At 41.1% G+C, this 21395-nt stretch overlaps 1 protein-coding gene across 3 annotated transcripts in view; it reads right to left on the reverse strand.

The window, feature by feature from the left end:
• Nucleotides 1-919: 919 nt before the first annotated feature.
• The window catches only part of Gpd2 (glycerol-3-phosphate dehydrogenase 2), a 136353-nt gene continuing 115877 nt past the window's right edge, over nt 920-21395 (reverse strand). For 2 of the 3 annotated variants that reach the window (XM_057755213.1, XM_057755212.1), the window contains exons 10-17: nt 16965-17099; nt 16400-16575; nt 15744-15875; nt 14823-14981; nt 7979-8091; nt 7791-7869; nt 7523-7621; nt 920-4190 (exon numbers count right to left, since the gene is read on the reverse strand). In XM_057755213.1, coding sequence (XP_057611196.1) covers nt 4065-4190; nt 7523-7621; nt 7791-7869; nt 7979-8091; nt 14823-14981; nt 15744-15875; nt 16400-16575; nt 16965-17099 — 1019 coding nt within the window. In that variant the 3' untranslated portion in view covers nt 920-4064. The remainder of the gene's footprint in view (nt 4191-7522; nt 7622-7790; nt 7870-7978; nt 8092-14822; nt 14982-15743; nt 15876-16399; nt 16576-16964; nt 17100-21395) is intronic. The other variant, XM_057755214.1, reaches the window with a different exon arrangement.

Raw genomic sequence — 21395 nt, forward strand, 5'->3', positions numbered from 1 at the left:
GACAGATGCGGTCTGACACCAGAGACCATGTCCTGTTGACAAACACTGCAGAATACTGAGGCCACTCTCGTGCTTCCTTCTTTTGAAAGTAACCATCCATTTTGCATAGTTTTGAAAACTATGAGCAATATTTTGACAAATTTTAGTTAAGTCTCCTCAAATTGCATAAGCTGGATCAATGGAAAACATTTTGAACTGCTATGTATTTTTTTTTCCAGATGTACTGTTGCATGTCTGTCTGGGAAGGAACCTTCTCTCGGGATATAGTTTTGAAGGACTGTAAGGGACTCACAAATGCCTCTGAGCACGCTCAGCCTGGAAGTAGCACTTCTAAGCTGCAAATGGAGAAAGCACTCCCTGTACGTGTGCAAATTAAAACCTATAAAATAACGTGGGCATTATAAAATTGGGCCAGTATTAAACTGATAACAGCTCTACTGACTTACTGACAATGAAAATATATAGCATTTTTTTCTGTCAGAGCATTTATCAACGCTTGGCAACCCTGCACTAACTTGACATGTAAGATGATCAAAATGGATTATGTAATCTTTTCCATTCATTTCTATTGATTTTAGTTATGATAAAATTCATCAGCATGCCTGGAAACGTAAAAGCTGAGAGGTTCTGGCCTATGGGGGTGGGTGGGAAGGAATTCTATTGAGTTGTAATGGAATAAATGCAGACTAGGGCCACGTAAAACCGAAGCGACAAATTAACAAATAATTTGGTAGTCACATAAAATAATATCTGTCTACAGACACTTCACTTAAGATAAAGTTACAAAATTCTAATGTAAAATAATTAATGGGTGTCATTTAAAATACAGTTTCTGAAAATATTTTCAAACTTTTAAAAACTTCAACAATGATTAAAGTTATTTGTCTGACCACAAGCAACACAGAAATGCCAGCAAATGGACCATTTTAATCAGCTTTTATTGATTCATGCTTTGGGCTCTTACTCAGTTAAAAACAAGGCACATTAAATACATCTTCTTATTGCTCTATAAATGCATGCGGCTCATTCTGTATATCAAAAGTAATAAATAATGGTGATAAAATACCAAGACAGTTATAAAAATGACAACCCAGCCTCAAACACAGCATTTAACAGTCCAGTCTAGAACGATAACCCAAACACAATACATAAAAGTGTGACAGTGTAAAGGCATGCAGTGAGGGAGGAGGTCCTCTCCAGGGCTGGACTAAGACTTGATAGCCTTTGAAAACACAGTAGGGCTTTTTCACTCCCTAGAGTCAAATGCAGTGAGAGTTTACAGCATCAGCAACGTCAATACGTGATTACATTCATATGCAAAAGACCTTTTAACAAACAAATAAAAAAGAGGGAAAGAAAAAAATCAATGACAATCCCTACGCTGTACTGAGTTAAAAATCAGAAGGAACATTTTTGTCGTACATATTTTGAAATAGACCAAAATCAAGCCGTAAACGAAGGCAGAATACAAAGCATGCACTCGATGGCAGAAATCGGAAGTTACCCTCGGTGGGAACAGACCGAAAGCAGGAATACGCAGCATGATGGATGTGAGACAGACAACCTTAGCTAAACACGTAATCCAGCCTTATCACTGTTATTACCACCGAGGAGGAGGCTAGTTAAAGGAGTATGCAGCCCTCCAGCACAGATGCGGTTCCTTCACCTGAATCCCCTCAGAGGCTCTTGAAATAAATCACTTGATAATAAAAGGTAATCCCCACTCACCCACTCCCACACCGGAACAGAATCAACAAATACCAAGGCTATATGAAAAGGAAAAAATATGTTTCATTTTCTGAATGAGTTTTAAAGGGGCTTGTTCCCCTATTTCCTTTCTCCTTTGCTTAGCTGTCCAGGCTTAATGAGACACTCCTAGGGAAACGCTGGGGTGCTTTCCTCACAGCGATGCCATTTCCACAAGGAATGAGTCTCTGGGATTGGTGAAGGAGCATGTCTTAGAACGAGCAGATTTTTAAGCCAAAGCAGATAAGCGCAAATGAAGAAAAGTGCACTTCTCTTTGTCCTTAAAGGAACTTCATCCATAGCAAAGCATGTACAAACAAGACCTGCTTTCCAAACACAGATCGGCCTGAGCAAGTCACATTCTAAGCCCAGTCCCTACTGTAAGAGAATCAGGGGTGACACAAGCCATCGTTATCTTGATCTAACTAGAAAGAGAGAAGAAGAAAAGAGAGGAGGGGAGTACAGATGTAGAGTATTGTGATATATCATTTGGGGTACCTTTTTTTGGGGGGGATGTCTTAAAGGACAGCTTTTCTGCCAACTTAACTGTCATGAGGTATAAAGTGAACTTAACTGTCATGATAGAAAAACAATCACAAAGCCACGTGCTTCTATTTATTAAAAAATAATTTAAGAACAGTGTAAAATATTAACACTTTGAAAGAAAAACTTCAGCGACACCTGCTGTGACGTCACTTGCTCTGTGTCAGGTTATCCTGCAGAAATGGAAGTATCTAAACTTCATTTAATAATAAAATGAGTTGAGCTGTCTCTCCTTGCAGTTTCTGCATATTTGGGGCGGGGGGGCTTAGGTAGGTGAACTTTCCAGTTTATATTATGATATGCAGACTCATAACCCATACTGAACGAGGCAGAAAAACATGTTTGCATAGGCAGAAATAGTAGCACGAAGGTGCTTTATGTACCAGTTCACATAGCCTGCCCCAGCCTGCTGAGAGAGAAGTATGAACCAAGGGCTGCATCTTCTCTTATGCACAGAAAACCATCATTGGCAGCTTCAGAAAAGGGAGCACAATTAATAAATATTAAGATTACTAGTTATAATGCCAACAGAATATAGCAGAAGTATCTTCCACCTGGCATCTCTATTCAGTGTTTTATTTGTTGAATTCAATGCACACTCAGTTTTGTTTTTTATTTGTGTGTGCGGGGAGGTGTCTTTCTTTGATTTATTTTATTTTTTTATTTTTGATAGAATGAGAGTTTTTTTTTTTTTCCCAGTGAGTACACAAAGAGAAAGGCTTTGGCAAGCAGATTGTCCTTGGATATTAAAGTGGTATGTCTTATTTTAATGTTATAATTCAAGTTAACTGAAGTCTGCCCCATTCTTTTGTATTATCTCTTTGCAAATACTACCACCACTGCCCACCCAAGAAGAACAGGTCCGACGTTACCACCCGCTGCAAGATTCAGGACTTGTGGGATTGAAAACTGTGTTTTATCATTACTCCCATAAGAAATGGAAAGATTGGTCTCATCCCATTATATCCAACTTGCCACTCAAATGCTGGTTTTAAAGTAAAAAAAGCAAGGATTTTTTTTTCTGGCAACTATAATAGTCAAAGAAAGCCAGCAGTGCCTGGGGAAAATGAACTGTTGAGAAGCAGCTATCACTGTACCTCCCGGCAAACGCCAGTGCTGTCTTTATCTCACTCCTGTGCTGCTGGAAGCTTTCAGACTTTTTCTTTTAGAAATGTAACCAAATCTTAACCACATCTAAACTTTGTCTTCCCTCTCCAGATTAGCCAGTGTTATTCTAGACAGGAAAGTGTGCAGGATTATTTGGAAGGGGAGGTAGCAGGAAAGGGTTGAGAAGTCTCCCCAAACATGATTATGTCAACAGGTCAAACGCTTTTCTAAGAAAACCATAATGCTATCTACAAGTTCAAGCTCTAGAGCTCTGCGTGCTCACATTTTCTAGCTTCTTTTCAAGCTTGTGGAGTCTGCCTCCCAAACTGATGTGAATGAATGAATGAATGAATGAATGAATGAAAAGGCAGAGTGTCAAGTCTAACAGGTTACAAAATGGATACAACACATTAAATCAGTGTGCTCTAAAAATGAGAAAAGCACTTTTTAGAAGCTAGACTGAATAACAAAAACAAAGGATTGGCAAATTAAGTTGGCAAATTTACCAACATCTTCAAAGTTTTGGAATGTTTTCCAGTGTTTTTTGTTGTTGTTGTTGTTTTAAACACGCTACCATAGCCACTATTTTAGAGCGGTGTGAGTCATCTCTGCTTGGTGCATGCTGCTGGCTGTCCTATGCTTGTTGGCTGTGGATTTACTGGTCAGACTCACAATCCTCCACAACTACGATCCACAGGAATTGGAACTCTTCGGTCCAAGTTCTCTTCAGCGGTTTTCATCAGGATGGCAAGTCGGCTTCCAGACACCCTTCCTTTCTGAATTGCACTCATCAGCTTTGAAACAAGATAGAGAACACACTCAGCAAGCAGGCCAGCTCACATCAGGTCCCTCTTCTTAGCACCGACACATTACCACCAGGCAGAGGCACAAGGAAGGGTTCCATCACATCCCGAGCACACGCCCAACCTTTCCAACAGTTCAAAAAGAGGTGAAGGGAGGCAATGTTTCACACTGCTGACAAAGACAGCACCAGCTAAGTAGATCAGGCTACCCTTAAGGAGCACCTTAGGCCATAATGTGCTATTTGGGTCACTTGGATCTTGGATTCTATATTTAAATCTTTTAGGAATCTCAATCTCAGGGATAGAGCAAAGACAAACCATGACCTCCTACATTTAATTATGATTTTTATCAGTGTTACTATACTTGACAACTTCAAGTCTCAGTCTGGCTCTTCTCTCCTCTCTCCTCTCTCCCTCTCTCCTCTCCTCTCTCTCCCTCTCTCCTCTCTCTCCTCTCTCTCCTCTCTCCCTCTCTCCCTCTCTCCTCTCTCTCCCCTCTCTCCTCTCTCCCTCTCCTCTCTCTCCCCTCTCCCTCTCTCCTCTCTCCTCTCCCTCTCTCCTCTCTCCTTCTCCCTCTCCCTCTCCTCTCTCTCTCCTCTCTCCCGTCTCTCTCTCTCCTCTCTCCCGTCTCTCTCTCTCCTCTCTTCTCTTCTCTTCTCTTCTCTTCTCTTCTCTTCTCTTCTCTTCTCTTCTCTTCTCTTCTCTTCTCTTCTCTCTCTCCTCTCTCCCGTCTCTCTCTCTCCTCTCTTCTCTTCTCTTCTCTTCTCTTCTCTTCTCTTCTCTTCTCTTCTCTTCTCTCTCTCTCTCTCTCTCTCTCTCTCTCTCTCTCTCTCTCTCTCTCTCTCTGAAATAAGGTTTCTTTGTAGCTTTGGGACCTGTCCTGGAACTACTCTTGTAGACCAGGCTGGCCTCCAACTCACAGAGATCCGCCTGCCTCTGCCTCTCAAGTGCTGGGATTAAAGGCGTGCACCACCACCACCTGGCCAACTTCAAGTCTTTTAAAATCCAATTTTCTTAGTCTTTTTAAACAAATTATTTATGAGTCATTAAAAATGGACTGACAGGCCTGCCCTAAGGATGAAATTACTCCACCACCTAGATTGTAGCTAATTCATTTTTATCCAATGGATAAAATCAGTATTAGCTCTGAAACTGCATGCAGAGAGCAGGCAAGGGACTTTAATCTGGAAAGCACCTTCCAATTCTCAGTATAAGGTGCAGCCCCTCCTTCACAACCATGTGGAATTAATATTGGCTTTTTTTGATCTAGTTTCTCCTATTAAAAAAAAATGTACTCAGTAGAGTTAGTTATATTTAAAATGATACATATAAAATATTTAAATCATTTCAGAGTTAGGGTTTTAGCCTAGGGAGACGCATTTTAAAAAACATCCTCCTCATGGGAATCCAGGGCAGCTGCCCAGGGGTTGGATCTGAATCTCCTAACCTTATTAAAAGCTGCTTCCCTAGCAACTGCTTACGAGAGACCGACTTCTACAAGCACAAGTGTCATTAAGCCCAGATGGGAAACACAGTCCTGCAACCAGGCACTCTCCATCGTGACCCCCCCCCATCACAATGATTGAAACTGCATACCCATATTCAAAAGCAAACCCTTAACAGGGTAAATGTTTCAATATTTCATCAACAATCAAATGTGAAAACATACTTTACATCTGAGAAATATTTACAATTTTCTGTTTACTGCTTTCTGATTCTGGAAGATCTTTGGAATTTAGCAGAGGTAGCAATGGTCAGATATAGGCATCTCTCTCAGCCACCAATTGGGTTTCTTGTACCAACCTCAACCAACTAAAAATTTTCCATCAAGTATTACGTATATCTGAAAACCATACTACAAGAAAAAATATCTAGGTTTGAATAGATTTCATGAGAAAAGGCGCCAGTGTTTCATAAGCTGGAAGTTATGCTGTGTACTTATTGAAGGCATGAATGGTTGCTTTCATTTAGAACTGGACAGGAAATACTCAATTATTTAAGAACTCTAGACGAAAACCTGCAGGTGGTTTAAATTATTTTCTATGTGTTTAACTCTACTACCGTCAAGAAATCTACTTAAAACCCAAGCCACACAAGTTATCCATTAAATTAGATTCTCATTGTCTCTAAAACCCTGGGTTTTTTAAAGTCTAAATGCTGTTGATTGTTTACAAAACACAGGAAACGAAGTATAGCTATTCCTTTGAAGAAGAGTTTTCTAAAATTCTTAGACAATAAAATATACCCCAGAAAAATTATACAAAAGAGGCATTAGATATTTTCTAATTCCTAACCATAAATCTCAAATTCAATTTAAAATTTGCATGTAGTGAGACCGTAAGTTAAAGAACTAAACATTCTTTTTGTGATGCTGGACACAAGCTGTGCAAATGCTCTGCATTTAGATTCCACAATGCTCTTATCTGCGGCTCATCTCTGGAGAGACACTTACCATTTCCTTTGCCTTCATCTTGTTTGTTTAACTTGACACAGTGAAGAAAGGGTTGACATTGACCAAAATCCCAGCATTAATTTATTTCATGTTCAGCATTCATCATTGCCATGGCGCAAGCCAGACCTGGCATTCATTTGAAAGACCTGCCCAAGAAACGCTACAGAGAACAACCTGGCTGTCTAGAAACCAACACATTCTTCAAATGACTGGAGACCTATGGAAAGCTAGGGATAGTGTTCAATATCTTTCCTTTACAGAACTATAAGGGGTAATGTAGAGCATCGAGTGTGAAGTTATAGTAACAAAACATATTTCCTTCATGGCTATAATGACTGAACATTTGAAACTTTGGTTACTTAAACGTCAGAAATAGAAATGTTTAAATTTGCCATCTTGATGTTTCTTCTCATTTGCTTTTCTGGCTCTTCAAAATGTAACAAGTGAATAATTATATTCTTAAGTGAACATGATTCTTTAATGAATAAAACCAAAGGTTGTAATCTCTCCCATTAAAGAAAAAATAACAATGACTTTCCACACTGGATATATGTCGCCTCTCAGTGTGGCAATGGTCCAGCACTCATACTCCATGGCATCAGTCTTTAAAAAGCATAGTTCTTGTACAATTCTGTAAGCCACAATGAACTTGGATTTAATCTAAATTAGCCAATAAAACTGACACTTCCTATAAACAGGAGGAAAACGAGCAGGCATGAACAGAGCCTCATCCTTGAGGGCAGACAGGTCCACTGTTGCTGGCTACATTTTCAGGATGCAGTGACTAATTGGGAGGTTGAAGAATTGCATCTTACGACAGTGACAAGCAGGAGCAAACACAAAAACATCTATCTGTCCCATCACAACTCACCTGCAGAAATTCATTGAGTTCAACTTGCCCGTTCTTGTTCAAATCTACTTCATTGAGAATTTCGTGTAGTGTGTTTTCATCCATTTGCACATTGATATTCTAGACAGAAAATCACAGAATAATGAGGTTTAGCTAAAAGTAATGTGTAGCCTTCTTCTAATGTGACTAGACTGTCCAAGAGTTTAAAGATGGCTTGTGAAAAATGCTAATAAATATTATCTTTATCCATCTATACCTGAAGCTGATAATGAAAATAAACATGTATTACCTCTAGTACACGCTGAACATCAACAATTGTAATAAAGCCCTTCTCGTCTTCATCAAACTTATGAAATCTCTTGGTGTACCTGCAACACAACATTGAATAATGGAAACAGATTTACATAAAAGAGGGAAAAAAAGAGGACAAGGATATGGAAGAGGAGCAGAAGAAGGAGGAAGAGCTATTAGAAGTACCTATCAATGTCTGAAGGCAGCAGGCTGATTTCAGAACGATCTGTGAGCTGTTCTGATCGAGATTTAGAGCCCATTTCATAATACAGAAACTTTGTGGCTATTTCAAGTTCTTCCTGAAAAAGAAAACACGTACACAGAGTTCACAGATTTATAGGAGCTACTGATATTTCTCTCTTTCTCTTTTACTGTCAGAAACTGATTCTCACTGAACCAGCATCCAGTTTCAATGTAGCACTACCATTCCTTCTTGAGCAACTTAAGACACAGTCTAACACAGATCCAAAACACTGCTGTAACCTTACACACCCAGTATGCCCAACTGCGTGTGCCTGATTCTTCCTGCCCTCTGGTTCCAGGGACCAGCTGGGGGGCCCTGGGCTTGGTTCATCTTTTCTTCCATGTCATAGAGCATGTGTCCACCTGTGTTTGCTTCCCCACAATATAAGGATGCCTGTTCTACATGCGATAGCTCTGTTGTTCCTTTTACGGTGTGTACTCTCGTATGCTATTGACTACCAAATTCTACAAGATCAAACTCCTACAGCGTGATGACAATGAAACAGAAGAAGAGTGAAACAGACAGGGCTTGAACCCCCAGTGCGCGCACACGACTTGCTGTGTCTGTGGTCAGTTATGTGGAAGTTCTCTTAGGGGCTTTGGACAGCCACAGTCTCCACAGTCATTCCCACTGCTTCCAGTATCCCAAGTCGCTACTGCACATGCGCTGCCATTAGCTTCCATTTCATTACTGTCACATCTAACTACCTCAGGCGACTATAGTATAGTGTATACGTATGCAAATCTCTTTTCTCACACGTATAAATGCACACACATGCACACTCCTCCCCCTTGCATGTATTTCTTAATCCCATTTTTTTTTTTTTTTTTTTTTTTTTTTTTGGTTTTTCGAGACAGGGTTTCTCTGTGGCTTTGGAGCCTGTCCTGGAACTAGCTCTGTAGACCAGGCTGGCCTCGAACTCACAGAGATCCGCCTGCCTCTGCCTCCCAAGTGCTGGGATTAAAGGCGTGCGCCACCACCGCCCGGATCTTAATCCCATTTTTATGTGCTTTGGTCATGTGACTTACTTTGGCCAATAGAATAGGAACAGATACAAGATATTCCCCTTTTGAGTGGCAGCTTTAAAAGAGACATTCTAGTTTTCTGTCTCTCTTGTTCCTGTTTCCTGAGAATGAGCATGGCTTAGACAGACACAAGGCAATCTAGATCTGAAGGAAAGACATCAAATGCGGGTTGAGCTGGATGTGGAGGGACACACCTTTGATTCCAGTGTTGGGGTGGGCAGAGGCAGGCAAATCTCTGAGTTTGAGGACATCGTGGCCTACATATGGAGTTCCAGGATAGCAAGGACTACATAGAGAGAACATGCCACAAAAACAAACAAACAAACAAACAAACAAAAACTTATGGCTGTGTTAAGCAATTGAAATAGATTTCAAGATATTTTCATTATATTTTAATTATGTCTCTATGTGTGTGTGGGTAGGCGCAAGTGTGGGGTGCCCATGGTGTCCACAAGAGGGCATCAGATTCCCTAGGGCTAGAGTTACACAGTTGTGAGCTGCCTGCCCAAAGTGGGTGTGGGTGTGTTCTGCAAGAGCTCCAAGTCCCCTAAATAGCTGAGTCATCTCTACAGCCTAAGCCACTGACATGTTGTCATGCAAAAGCAAATGGATACCTTAAATTCCCAACTTTACATCAAACCACACTACAAACTCAGCAGGCCCCAAATACTGAATGTGAACTCAAATGCCCATGAAGTGAGGCATAGGAAGCTAAGCCACTGTGTAGACGATGGTAGTAACCAGGCTTGGTACTCTATTTTCTTAGGAAGAAAAACTGGTTTTAAGATTATTCTTTTCCTACTGCCTTTTTCTTCAGAACCAGATGCAGCAAAAGAAATAACATCAAAAACATCATGAACGCTGCATAACGCTGAATTAAAAAAAGATGTATCTACATCAACATCTGTATGGTTAAATTAAACATGAAGTCTCTATCTCCAATGACAGACTTCTCTCTTCACACAAGAAAATGCACCAGTTGTGGTTTAAAAATGTTTTTTTTTAATCAATTGTTTCCAGCCATCTACTAAAAACTATTCTAACATTCATGTCCTTGGACATGCTGCCTCTGAGCCTTGCTCAAATGTAATCTCTTAATCAATTCATATTGCCTCATTGCTTGTAAAATTTATCCACACTCCATCAAATAATCATGATATTTTTAAGAAAGAAGAAATCTTCCCATCCAGGTCACAATGTAGCTCCCTGCACAAACAGAAGTGAGGAACCTGTCTAAATCACACTACAGTAGGACTTAACTTTACTCAAAGTGGCTCATGAAAGGATGGTGTGCCTATTAAGACATTTGATGTTGAGATGCAATATACCTCTTTCCAACTCCTTCAACTTGCTTGGGATGGCCAAGCCTTTGCTAGGTAGAGCCAACCTGACATGTTTCTCTATCACAGGTTACATACTGAAAGCAGCATCAATGACTTTTCTCTTTATAGAGATTATCTAGACAAAAGCTTCAGCAGAAGCATGACTTCAAAGCTCTACACCATGTTGGATGTTTTCTTCCAGACCACAAATTCTGTTACATAATCCAACAGTTAGAACAAAACATGTTTCTGCAGGGATGTGGCAAGTACCTAGAGGGGAGCAGCAAGCAGTTCCACCTCTCTAGTTACATGACCTACGTTAACACAACTAAAGAATACATTAGAGTAGGGGACAATGGTGGTCCACTGTCAACTGATTGGCAGTCACAGTCAACACTCTCTTCTCTTGCTTTTTTCATGTGTGCTATATTGCTAAGCCCTGGCAAACCTAGCTTAAATAAATGAAGTTAGCCTAACCTAGCACAAGGTTTACCATTTGTTTCTACAGAAAAATTCCTAGTACACTTTTGGCTATTTCATTTTGTCATCAAAAAAATCACTCCTCTGCTTACTGGCATACCAAAGAAGCACAGCATCAGCACTGTATGGAAATAGGATGGACATGCTGAACCAAAGAAGAGAATGGACATGCTGGAACCAAAGACCAGGTCAAAGGGACAGAGTACTTACAACCTGCTATCACAGACCTCTTCAGAGGTCAAAACTAGCGATTTAGTTATAAAACTACTAGTGTGGCAAACACTTATGGGGCTGTATGAAATACCCTATGGAGTCCCTATGTATCGCCTCTATAGAATTTTCCTGATCTAATAATCCTTACTCTAATATGAAAATGACATATATGAAACATTTTTTCCTTGGTGACCCCTTATTAACCTCCCATAGCACACAATTCTTGCTAAATGATATCAAACTTAATGAACATAATTTGGAAAATCAGTCTGGATCAATATGAAGAGCATTCCTAGATCATGAAAACATATTTTGCTTTCTGCATTTTGAAACTGGTATTGCATTCCCTGACTGGAATGAAACTTATGGAGAGTCGCTTCCTATCTGACTATGCATTCTGTTTTAAATTTGAAATCTAGAGTCTCACAATAAAAATAAAAATGTACCTCATATGAAAATTACAATATCTACCTTTCTCTGTGGACAGCATTAAATATGTTCTAAGTAAGGCCCGTGCCCTTTCCTGCTCAGCCCGCCCTGAAAGCAAGTTTAGTCTGAGGGCTCCAAGGAAATTTCTGTTGGAACTCACAAAACACATAGCATCTCAAAAGTTCCAAATCATCTGAACTACGTTTCTTTGGTTTACTTAACGCGAAATCTCCCCTGCTTGGCCATGTTGTCATCGTCTCGCACACATTAATTCATCCCCTGGCATATACAGTTTGGCAAGGGCACTTGGCTTCACGTCCGTTACTGTTCAGTCACTCCCTAACTCACCAGACAGTGCTGTCCTACCTACTCTATCCTTCCCGTCAGCTGACCTGCAGTCCCCAAGAATGACGTCTCTAAGCATATCTGTAAACTTTGAAAACACACATGCATTTCTGAGAGATGCATGGGTTTTATCCACCCAGTTAGAGTTCAAGGTCCTTGAAACTATGAGCTATTCATTATCCCCTAAACTATCTGGCACCACATTCAGTATACGGGTCACTCATTAGGTATTGACTGTAGAAACAACACAATTCATCTGCGCAGAGTTATTTATCACCCTGTTCCTCTTTCGCTTTTGCAGGTTAAATAATCCCAAAGCTTTTAACCTTTTCTCAGAAGGACAACTTTCTAACCTTTTCACTCGCGCTTCCCCTCTCCTCTGTGCTCTCCAGACTGTCCACTCTTCTCATTAAGCTCCCGTACCTCACACGCTGGTGAGTGTCTTTAGCTCTTTAGTTTTTGCTACTTTAAGGAAATTAGGAGTGTCCCTAAAAATGTCTGTCTACTCATAAGGTTTGGAATAAAGTCAAATCTCAGTTTACCTGGAAATGTTAAGAATAACAGGTTTTTAGAATTTTCTCTTTCCTACCTCCTAGCACAAAATATGTTTTTATCTAATCATTACAACTATAATTTTTATGAGAACAAATCTCAGATTCTTCTACACAGAAAAATGATAAGACAGTGGCATTTTGTGTTGTCTCTATGAAGAGCCAAGTCTCAGAAACAGGAGGTGTTATACGCCAGTTCTGAGACAGCGGGAGGGGATTGGGGAACAGGCTTCAAACCCAGCTCTATAGTTTACTACTTGGAGGAACTGGGTCTGCTTCCTCAACTACAGTCTTACAGGTAGTAGAATAATGAGTTCCAGGTCAGCCTGAGCTACCCAGTGGAGACTGCATTAGCAGTCCAAGGGCAGGCCTGCTCTTCACACAGACACAATGAGGTCATTGAGGCGCTCTTCAGAGATTTCTACCATCAGTTCACTTCAGAAGAACCACTACAGTAGAATTTTAAAGACAGAGGGCCACTGTGCCTTTGAAGAACATAATAAAGTCAAGCCATTAAAGCTACCCTTTCACCCAATCTCCCAGTTTAGGAATCTACATCCTAATAGATTGTAGGTTAGACTTGAAGTTTAGGCTAAAAGCCCAATCCTGTCTGCATTATCAACACGTGACAAGATGCTCAATAACGTTCACTCACTACACGTGTGAATATCCCAAGGAGCATCCCATCCATGAACGATAAAAGGTGGTTAGACCTGCTGGGGTCTTGACCTTGGGTTTCATGTTAGAAAGTGAAGAAGTGAATTTGAGAAATAAATGTTTGCTATTCAAAGCACCCATGGGCAGCATTTCTGTTATAGCAGTCCTAACGTACTGTTACCCTCTGATACACAACTCCCTAAATCCTCTTACACCTCCCCCAACATCAGCAGCTACTACGTTCTATTTCTCCTCTATCCCTCCTTATTGCTCCAGTTTTAAAGTGTTCCTAGGCAAAACTCAGAGACACCTTCCTCACCTACCAGCATTAAGTCCTTTCATCACCATATCTAATATATCAAAATATATCTAATAGGTCAAAAGTCAATTTAAAATGTACATTCAGCTAAGAACTCTGAACATATCCAATTGATAAGTCTGGGTTATATTTTCTCAAAATCCCCAAAGTTGTTAAGATGGGAAGACTGGCTTCCTTGGAGAGATGCCAGGACAATGATCATGAGAGACACCAGTAGTCTGCATCAAGGTGACAATAATGAATGCGATAAGAAAGGGGAGACTCAACCATGATCTGAAGATGATTATGGTAAGATTGTCTGAGTGGCTTTAGATGGGATCTGAGTGAAACTACAAAGTATGATGCTAAAGTTGAGACCTGAGCAGCTGAGGGGCAATGAGCTATTATGATGTAGAGAAGTCTCTAGGGACAGTACTTAAAGGAGCTATGAAGTGACTCAAAAGAAATATTTCTCCTGAGTATAAAAAAGTTGTTCAAGCCAGGCATTGTGGACACCCCTACTCTCCTAGCACCTCAGGGGTAAAAGCAGGATGGAGCCCTCAAAGCCAGTCTGGACTACATTGCAAACACTCTCTCTCCCAACAAACAATTCAAAAGGAAGAGTTGAATCAACTTGCGAAAGGCGACTACCTCGCCAAATACAGTAAGCATGGAAAGCTGACATGTGTATCATGTCATGCAGTGTGGATATCCTCAATGAATTTGTCCAGCGTTAATCAAGGACATATTGCAAAAAGCTGCACAGATTCAGCTAAAGGAAGAACAGGACCCAGGAAATGAAGAAAATATTTTTTTAGTGTTTGTAACTAAAGTGTATTCCTTTGAATATGAAAATAGTGTGGGATAATTAGGAGGAGGACACAGAGAAGGGAGAAGATTTTCTGTGTATTACCATAAGCCCAGGTGTGTGCGTGCGTGTGTGTGTGTGTGCTGTTTGTGGGAGGGTGGGGGAGTTATGTATATATGTATGTGTGTATGTTTTTATGCCCTCATGCATATCCAAGCATCACTGGAATTATTTTTTTAATTTGGTAATAAATATAAGACATCAAATGCTATTTTGATTGCTCTTCAGATTGTAAAGGTCTCTCTCATCTTTCAGGCAGTGAAACCACTACTTTTATCAATGGATTATCCAGAACAGAAACTCCACTGATTATGTCCTAAGAATGTTTTCAATGAGACCTAGAAAAGGCACCCAACCATTGTTTGTATCTTTCTTTCCCAGGAATTATGACCAGGGATTAAAAGGCGTTCTCTGGATTTCTGCAACAGCGAAACTAATATAATATCTTCTCATTTTCTTAAGAAAATATTAGGTATGTATAATACAGAAGTGAGCAGGAAACCTAAAACCATCAACAGTTATGCAAGCCTTTTACAAACAGACCAACCTCTTACACGTTTATAAGCGGGACAGTGGTTGCAAAGGTTTTATACATTACCTGTTTCTTAGACTCACTCCAGTTCAATTCTCTGCCCATTAATTCAACAATTCTGGGCAGGGCTTCCTCTGCAGCCTGGACATTGAGAAAGGCCAGGCGGGTGCGACGTGAAATCATGTCAACCGCAGTGCAGGCATATTCCTTGATCCCGTATTTTACCTAAATAAAAGAAAAATTGCTAGCTTGACCCTTTCTTTTAAAATAGTAAAGTTTTACATTTTAAAAAATGCTTTGAGAAAAGCTGATCTTTTTCTCTAGCTGTTCTGGTTCTCTATTAGACACAGACACTCTTGTGGTGCGTGTGGGCCCTCCCTTTGCCTACCACAGTAGGCTAGAAAATGGGGTGAGTTGAGTAAGAGTGAATGTCTTCTTCCTAAATAGGAGGAGGCACGGACATGCAAACTGCATCACTTCCCTTTGCCAACACGTAATGAAAACGTTTATTCACCTGGCTAAATATGCAAAGGATGAGGACAGAAAAGTCAGTTTCAACTCATCAAGCTGTAAAGGTTTCTGCCTTAGAGATCAACAAGTGGAGCTGACTGGACACTATGATTTCAAGCACAATGAATTACAAATACACAAAGCTTGGTGTCTGGTTTCATAGTATCAGAAAGGAAGCCGAGACAAATCTCTGAGAAATTATCAAAGCAGGAGGACAAGGAACCAGTCAAGATGGAAGGGACATGAACTTAAAGAGCTACAGTTTCTGGGACAACCAGATTTACAGAATTGTGGTTCTCTAAACAAACTCTGGAATTCACACTCAAACTATTCTCACTATTAAATGTCTGGGAAAGGCAGACACTTGACTCCAGGTTTTGGCTGACGTGTTAGCAGTACCTAACTGGTAGAGGTAGGACAAACAGACATAAGGGGCAGATCACAAGCACACAGGACGCTCCTGTGACCATCGCATACCTCTGCTTCGATGTACGGAAACTCTGACACAAGACGCACTCCCACAACAGGCCACCGTTTTCCAGTCACACTTGCCATTTTGGCCACCTCGAAAGCCTTGTCACCGTAGGTGGTGGCAAGATGCTGTGCCACCTACAGGAAGAAGACCGCATTAGACAGGCACTCTGGGTGTCGCTCCTTTAAGGCACAGAACAAAACGCTACATCCTTAGGCTGACAGTTTTCTCACGGTCTGTAAATAATAGTCCTTAGGGAAAATTAGGTTCAGACTCTGTGGGAGGAAACCACTTGGGTTTGGAATGCTTAGACCAGCACTGACTCAGCATCCATGATCAGTGACGGATGGAGCTTCAGCTTCACTTTGGTCCTGAAGAGCAGCAGCCCTTCTCACACTCATGACACGAAGAAGTTGGGGGAAATTTGTACACTTGAAACAACGCAAATAAATAGCAGATTTCAAAAAGAAACCAAATGTGCATCGCTTTTTAGGCAACTATCATAAAGCTGGATCATTTTTTTTTTCTTGTTTTCTTTTGCAGAGCCAAGAGTAATAATAAGCACAGCAAAGGGTCCCTCTAAATCAGAGAGGTCACACCCTGGCCACTGAATATGATCTCGGCAACATGAAAGCAAGGTAGTGTGGCAGTGCCCACGAACCTCACTCTCAAGCCCGTAGTCCTGGACAAGCCTGATGTAGAGTGTGGGGCTCCAATCTTTGCCTCCTTGAAGGAACAGCCCAACTGTCCTACTGGGGCCTGCTTTCAAGTTGTGGACCTTGATAGCTGCATTCACAGTGTCTTCTGCCATAGAGCGATACGTCGTCCACTTCCCACCTACCAAGACATTGGTAAGCTGTTAGGTTGGCATTCTGAATTTTTCTTATAATTAACCATTTGCTAATAATAACAATGGCCACCTCTTGGCAAGAAATTGGGCAAAAAGGTTCTACCAGGAATCATAAAAATAAAATACTTAGCCGGGCAGTGGTGGCGCACGCCTTTAATCCCAGCACTCGGGAGGCAGAGGCAGACGAATCTCTGTGAGTTCGATGCCAGCCTGGTCTACAAAGGGAGTTCCAGGACAGGCTCCAAAGCTACAGAGAAACCCTGTCTCGAAAAACCAAAAAAACAAAAATAAATAAATAAATAAATAAATAAATAAATAAAAAATACTTGTTCATCAGAGTAAAAGAGTAAGTCAGCCTCCCCCCCCCCCCCAATACCTGCTATTGTGATGAGGCCACTCTCACTGACATCGACAACATGATTTCGGGAGATAGACTGAGTGTCTGCAGACTTGGGATCGATGACAAGGGGACGAATGCCGCTCCATGCTGCCAGGACATCCCCTCTTCTCACTGGCAGGAACCAAAAACATGGAAACAAAAGTATGAATGCAGAGGAAAGCATTAAGTAGAACCAGAGGCACAGGTAAGATCAGAGAAAGAAACCAGAGATGTAACAACTAACTATGAGTGTAGGAATTCTGTGACCCAAAGATAATTTGCTTAAGGGAACAAAGGACCTGAAACTCACAAGCAAAGTTGTCAAAGAGTAAGTCACAGAAGTCAGTGTCACCAACCCCAATAGGGACAAAAAGATTACCATCAAGAGAAAATAAGACGTTTATAAATTGTTGCATTCCCTTCTACAACCTAGCTCTTTCCTCAAGAATTGCAAAGATCTTCATTAGGAAACCCTGTAGCCCTCCAATCCACTCACCTAGGAGCAGCTGCAGCAAGCCCAACTCTGTGAAAGACAGTTGTTAGTCCCAGCCTCTTCACCCACTGATCCTCAAGCACTGGGGATTATTCTCCTTAACCAACTATCATGAGTAACAAACACATCCTGAACAAACATCCTTTTATGGTGTACAGCATCAAACTTGGTTCTTTATGGCTTTATTCCTCAATATGATGTGTTCCTCGACTGCTGACAACTTCTTTGCTCTGGTCTTTTCTCAATGTTAACCTCTGTAATTGACCCAGAGATGGGCCTACTGGCTCTGCCCAGGAGCTATGTCATACTTGTATTGTAAGGAATAAAAGCAATATTCAAGAAGCTATAAAATAATTCTTTCTTATCTCTGGCAAAATACTACTACTGATACCAAAAAAATCATTTAACTGCCGAAAAGCATTTGTTATTGAGGTGAGGAACACAGGTCAGTGGTATCTACCATCAAGGCAGGAACCTGTAACCCTTACTCAGGAAGTTGAAGCAAGAGGATTAATACAAGCTATAGAGAGGCCAGCCGACATATCTTAAGTTTCAGGCCGGCAGCAACTATGTAGATCCTGTTTCAAATGCAAGCCAGCTTTCTGGTAAAGATTAATTCAAATAAAGTAGGGCTACCATATTTTAATGTAGTTGATTAAGGGCCAGTCTTAAAATGACTCTACTCTGAAAGAGGGAATGCATGTCCAACAGTTCTGCCGCAACAAGGGAAGCAAGGACATAGTGAGCTGCCGAGGAAGCCTACAGCTTCAGTCTGCTCAACCAGACGCCACATAGGACCTCATGCTAGGACTCTGGCCCCAGATCCTATGGTGCTTGTATCTTTTTGTTTTTACTTCATTTATTTATTCTTCTCTCATGTATTACATCCTGACTGCAGTCTCCCCTCCCTTCTCTCCTCCGAGTCCCTCCCCTCCACCTCTCCTCTCCCCTAGATCCATTCCTCCTTTTCCCTTCAGAAAATGGCAGGCCTCCCAGGAATATCAACCAAACATAGCATAACAAGTTACAATAAGACTAAGCAAAACCCTTTTGTTTAAGCAGAACAGGCAACCTGGTAGGAGGGAAAAGGTCCCCAAAGCTAGCAAAAAAGACAGAGACTGTCCTCAGCCCCACTGGCAGGAGTCCCACAAGAACACCAAGCTATACAATCCTATGTAGACAGTCTAGGTCAGTTTTATGCAGACTCCCTGATTATCACTCCAGTATCTGTGAGCCACGCATTTTCTCAAATAGGTGTGATCCTGAGATTCCTGTGGCCTAGGGGTAACCCAGCTTCACAGAGTTCTACAGGTCTTAAAATTTTTCAACATAAACAGTGTAAAGTGCTTTAATCCTCATAAAATGACTCTCTCATCTCTTGTAATGTTACTTGTCTTTAGCACTAGAGATTCTAAGATCTCTCAGTATCTTAAATGTTGTGCCATGGACAGTTGCTGGAATACTGAACGGTTCTCTGGGCAGCCCAGAGTGGTGTCTAAAGCATGGTATCTCTGTACTTGGGAGGTTGAGACAGAACTACCTTGAGTTCAAGACTAGCTTGGGCTACAAAATGAGATCCTGGCTATAAATAAATAAATAAATAACTGGGAGCAGTGCTGTACACTTTTAAATCCAGCACTCAGGAGACAGAAGTAGGCAGGTCTCTGAGTTGGAAATCAGCTTGGTCTATATAGAAATTTCCAGCCAGTGCTACATAGTGAGACACTGTCAAATTCCTTTCTATTATGTCTTCAATAAACCACCACTTGGTTCAGTTTTCGTTATGATCTAAAGAATAAAGTAGCCGGGCGGTGGTGGCGCACGCCTTTAATCCCAGCACTTGGGAGGCAGAGGCAGGCGGATCTCTGTGAGTTCGAGACCAGCCTGGTCTACAAGAGCTAGCTCCAGGACCGGCTCCAAAACCACAGAGAAACCCTGTCTCGGAAAAAAAAAAAAAAAAAAAAGAATAAAGTAGAACTAGGAAAGGTGAACAGAACTTATCACAGCTCCTAAAAAGAATAATATCAATGCGATTGTTTCATATTATAATTAATACTTTTCCTCTCACATCCTGGGCAGACAAGTATTTGTTTTAAAATTAATAGAAAATGAAGGCCAGAGGAAGTGACAATGAAGACTAAATGTGTGATTCTGCTTAGCATTAGTTATTTAGGTGTGTATTTCGGGGCGTTCTTTCTCATGCTTGCCACTTTGAAGAGAAGAAAAAAAAGGAATCTGAGAGAACGATATGAAAACATCTAAGTGAATACAGGGAAACAGTGTCAGAAATCAATACTCCACCAGCGTGTTTAACCTGCTGGAATGAAGTGTTAATCACAGAAATAAGATACCATATTACATTTATAAACTAATGAAACTAGAAAAAGCAAGGCGCATGACACTCTAATTAAACAGCTGGAAGACAGCCAAGCCTGTGTAAGTTGATAACCCTAGTACAATCTCTGGCAGGGAAAAGGCAGGTCTGCAGTGAGTTGATATGGCCAGCTCGGCTGTTAATTGAATAACAGGCCATCTATAAACACAACTAATTGCACATGTGCAAGCCCGTGTGCAAGTGTAGAGGCTGCCTCGAGAAGCATCCCAAACGCTGTGCGCTTGGAGGAAGCGCCGAGCACGTCTTCTGTTTCTCAGTCCGCCGCGGTTGTAGCTCGGCACCCACCTCGGCATCCCTCTGATTAACCACACAGTAACTTAATGATACATTTCTCAAAAGATCATTTTCCTTCCCAACTCAACATGCGCAGCAGAACTAACAATTACCCATTTCAACAAAGAACAAACAAGCAATCTAGAAATTTCAGCCTGTGAATGGAAAGCTTTCTAAACTGTAAAGAAAGACATAGACTTATTCCAAACAGGTGAACCGCCCTGCAGAAACGTTTCCAGGCATCCTGCAGAAGCTCAGCAGTGGCTGTGATCACCATGGAGTGATAGAATTTGACACTTTTCTTCTCCCTCACTCCTTTAAGGTTAGAGCCATTTGAGGAGCCTCAGAACTTACTTATTCATTTAATGAAACCTTTTCATATGATTATATCAACCTCAATGAATGTAAAACATCTTAAAACTGCAGCTCTGAGCTAGCAAGATGGGTCAGAGGGCAAAGGCAAATTGCTGTGCAAGCCGGGGAATCTGAGTTCGGTCCCTACAACCCACATAAAGAGAGAGAGAGAGAAAAAACTTAACCAAGTGGTCCTCTACCCTCCATACTTGTCCTACACACACACACACACACACACACACACACACCATATACAAACACACATCATCATAAAGGTGTCTGACAGCTTCCTTGAAATGAACAGAGAAAGTTAATCCACTCTGTACTGGACCCCATATCATACTGTATAATCCAGAACCACTAACCAAAGTACTGTACAAGCTATGAGGGGCAAAAAAGTCCCTATCACTCAGCTTCAACAAATGCAGGAATTACATCTCTCTTAGAAGCAGAGGGAAAGACTGCCAACATGCTTGCCTAGGAAGTGGTCTAACACACACAGCATGGTCCTCAATGACAAAAGAGCTAGGAAAGATAGCACAAAGGGACAAAGGGGTGAACATTTCAAAAAGTGACTGGAGAGTGACAACGCTTGCGTCTTTCACATTTTATTAGTACATAAGAGGATATGGGACTCCACCAAAATAGCTAAAGAAAGTCCACAACTATGAAAATCTTTACCGTAAGCTACAGTGAGCTTCCGCTAATCCCCTTTACCAGTCTAAGTGTGACGTCTCAAATAGGGGAGTCCAGTCAACTAAAAACAAGAAAGCACAGAAACCATGAAGAGCTACTCCTAATTAAACTTTTAAAGTATAAATTTAAGAGGAAAGATGCATACAGCTGACAAGCTGTCACCTCCTGGAAACTAAACCTAATAGACACCAAGTCTCATCAAGATGGTGCCCATGCC

Source organism: Chionomys nivalis, chromosome 22 (assembly GCF_950005125.1).
Source record: "Chionomys nivalis chromosome 22, mChiNiv1.1, whole genome shotgun sequence".
In the NCBI taxonomy this organism is placed as follows: Eukaryota; Metazoa; Chordata; class Mammalia; order Rodentia; family Cricetidae; genus Chionomys; species Chionomys nivalis.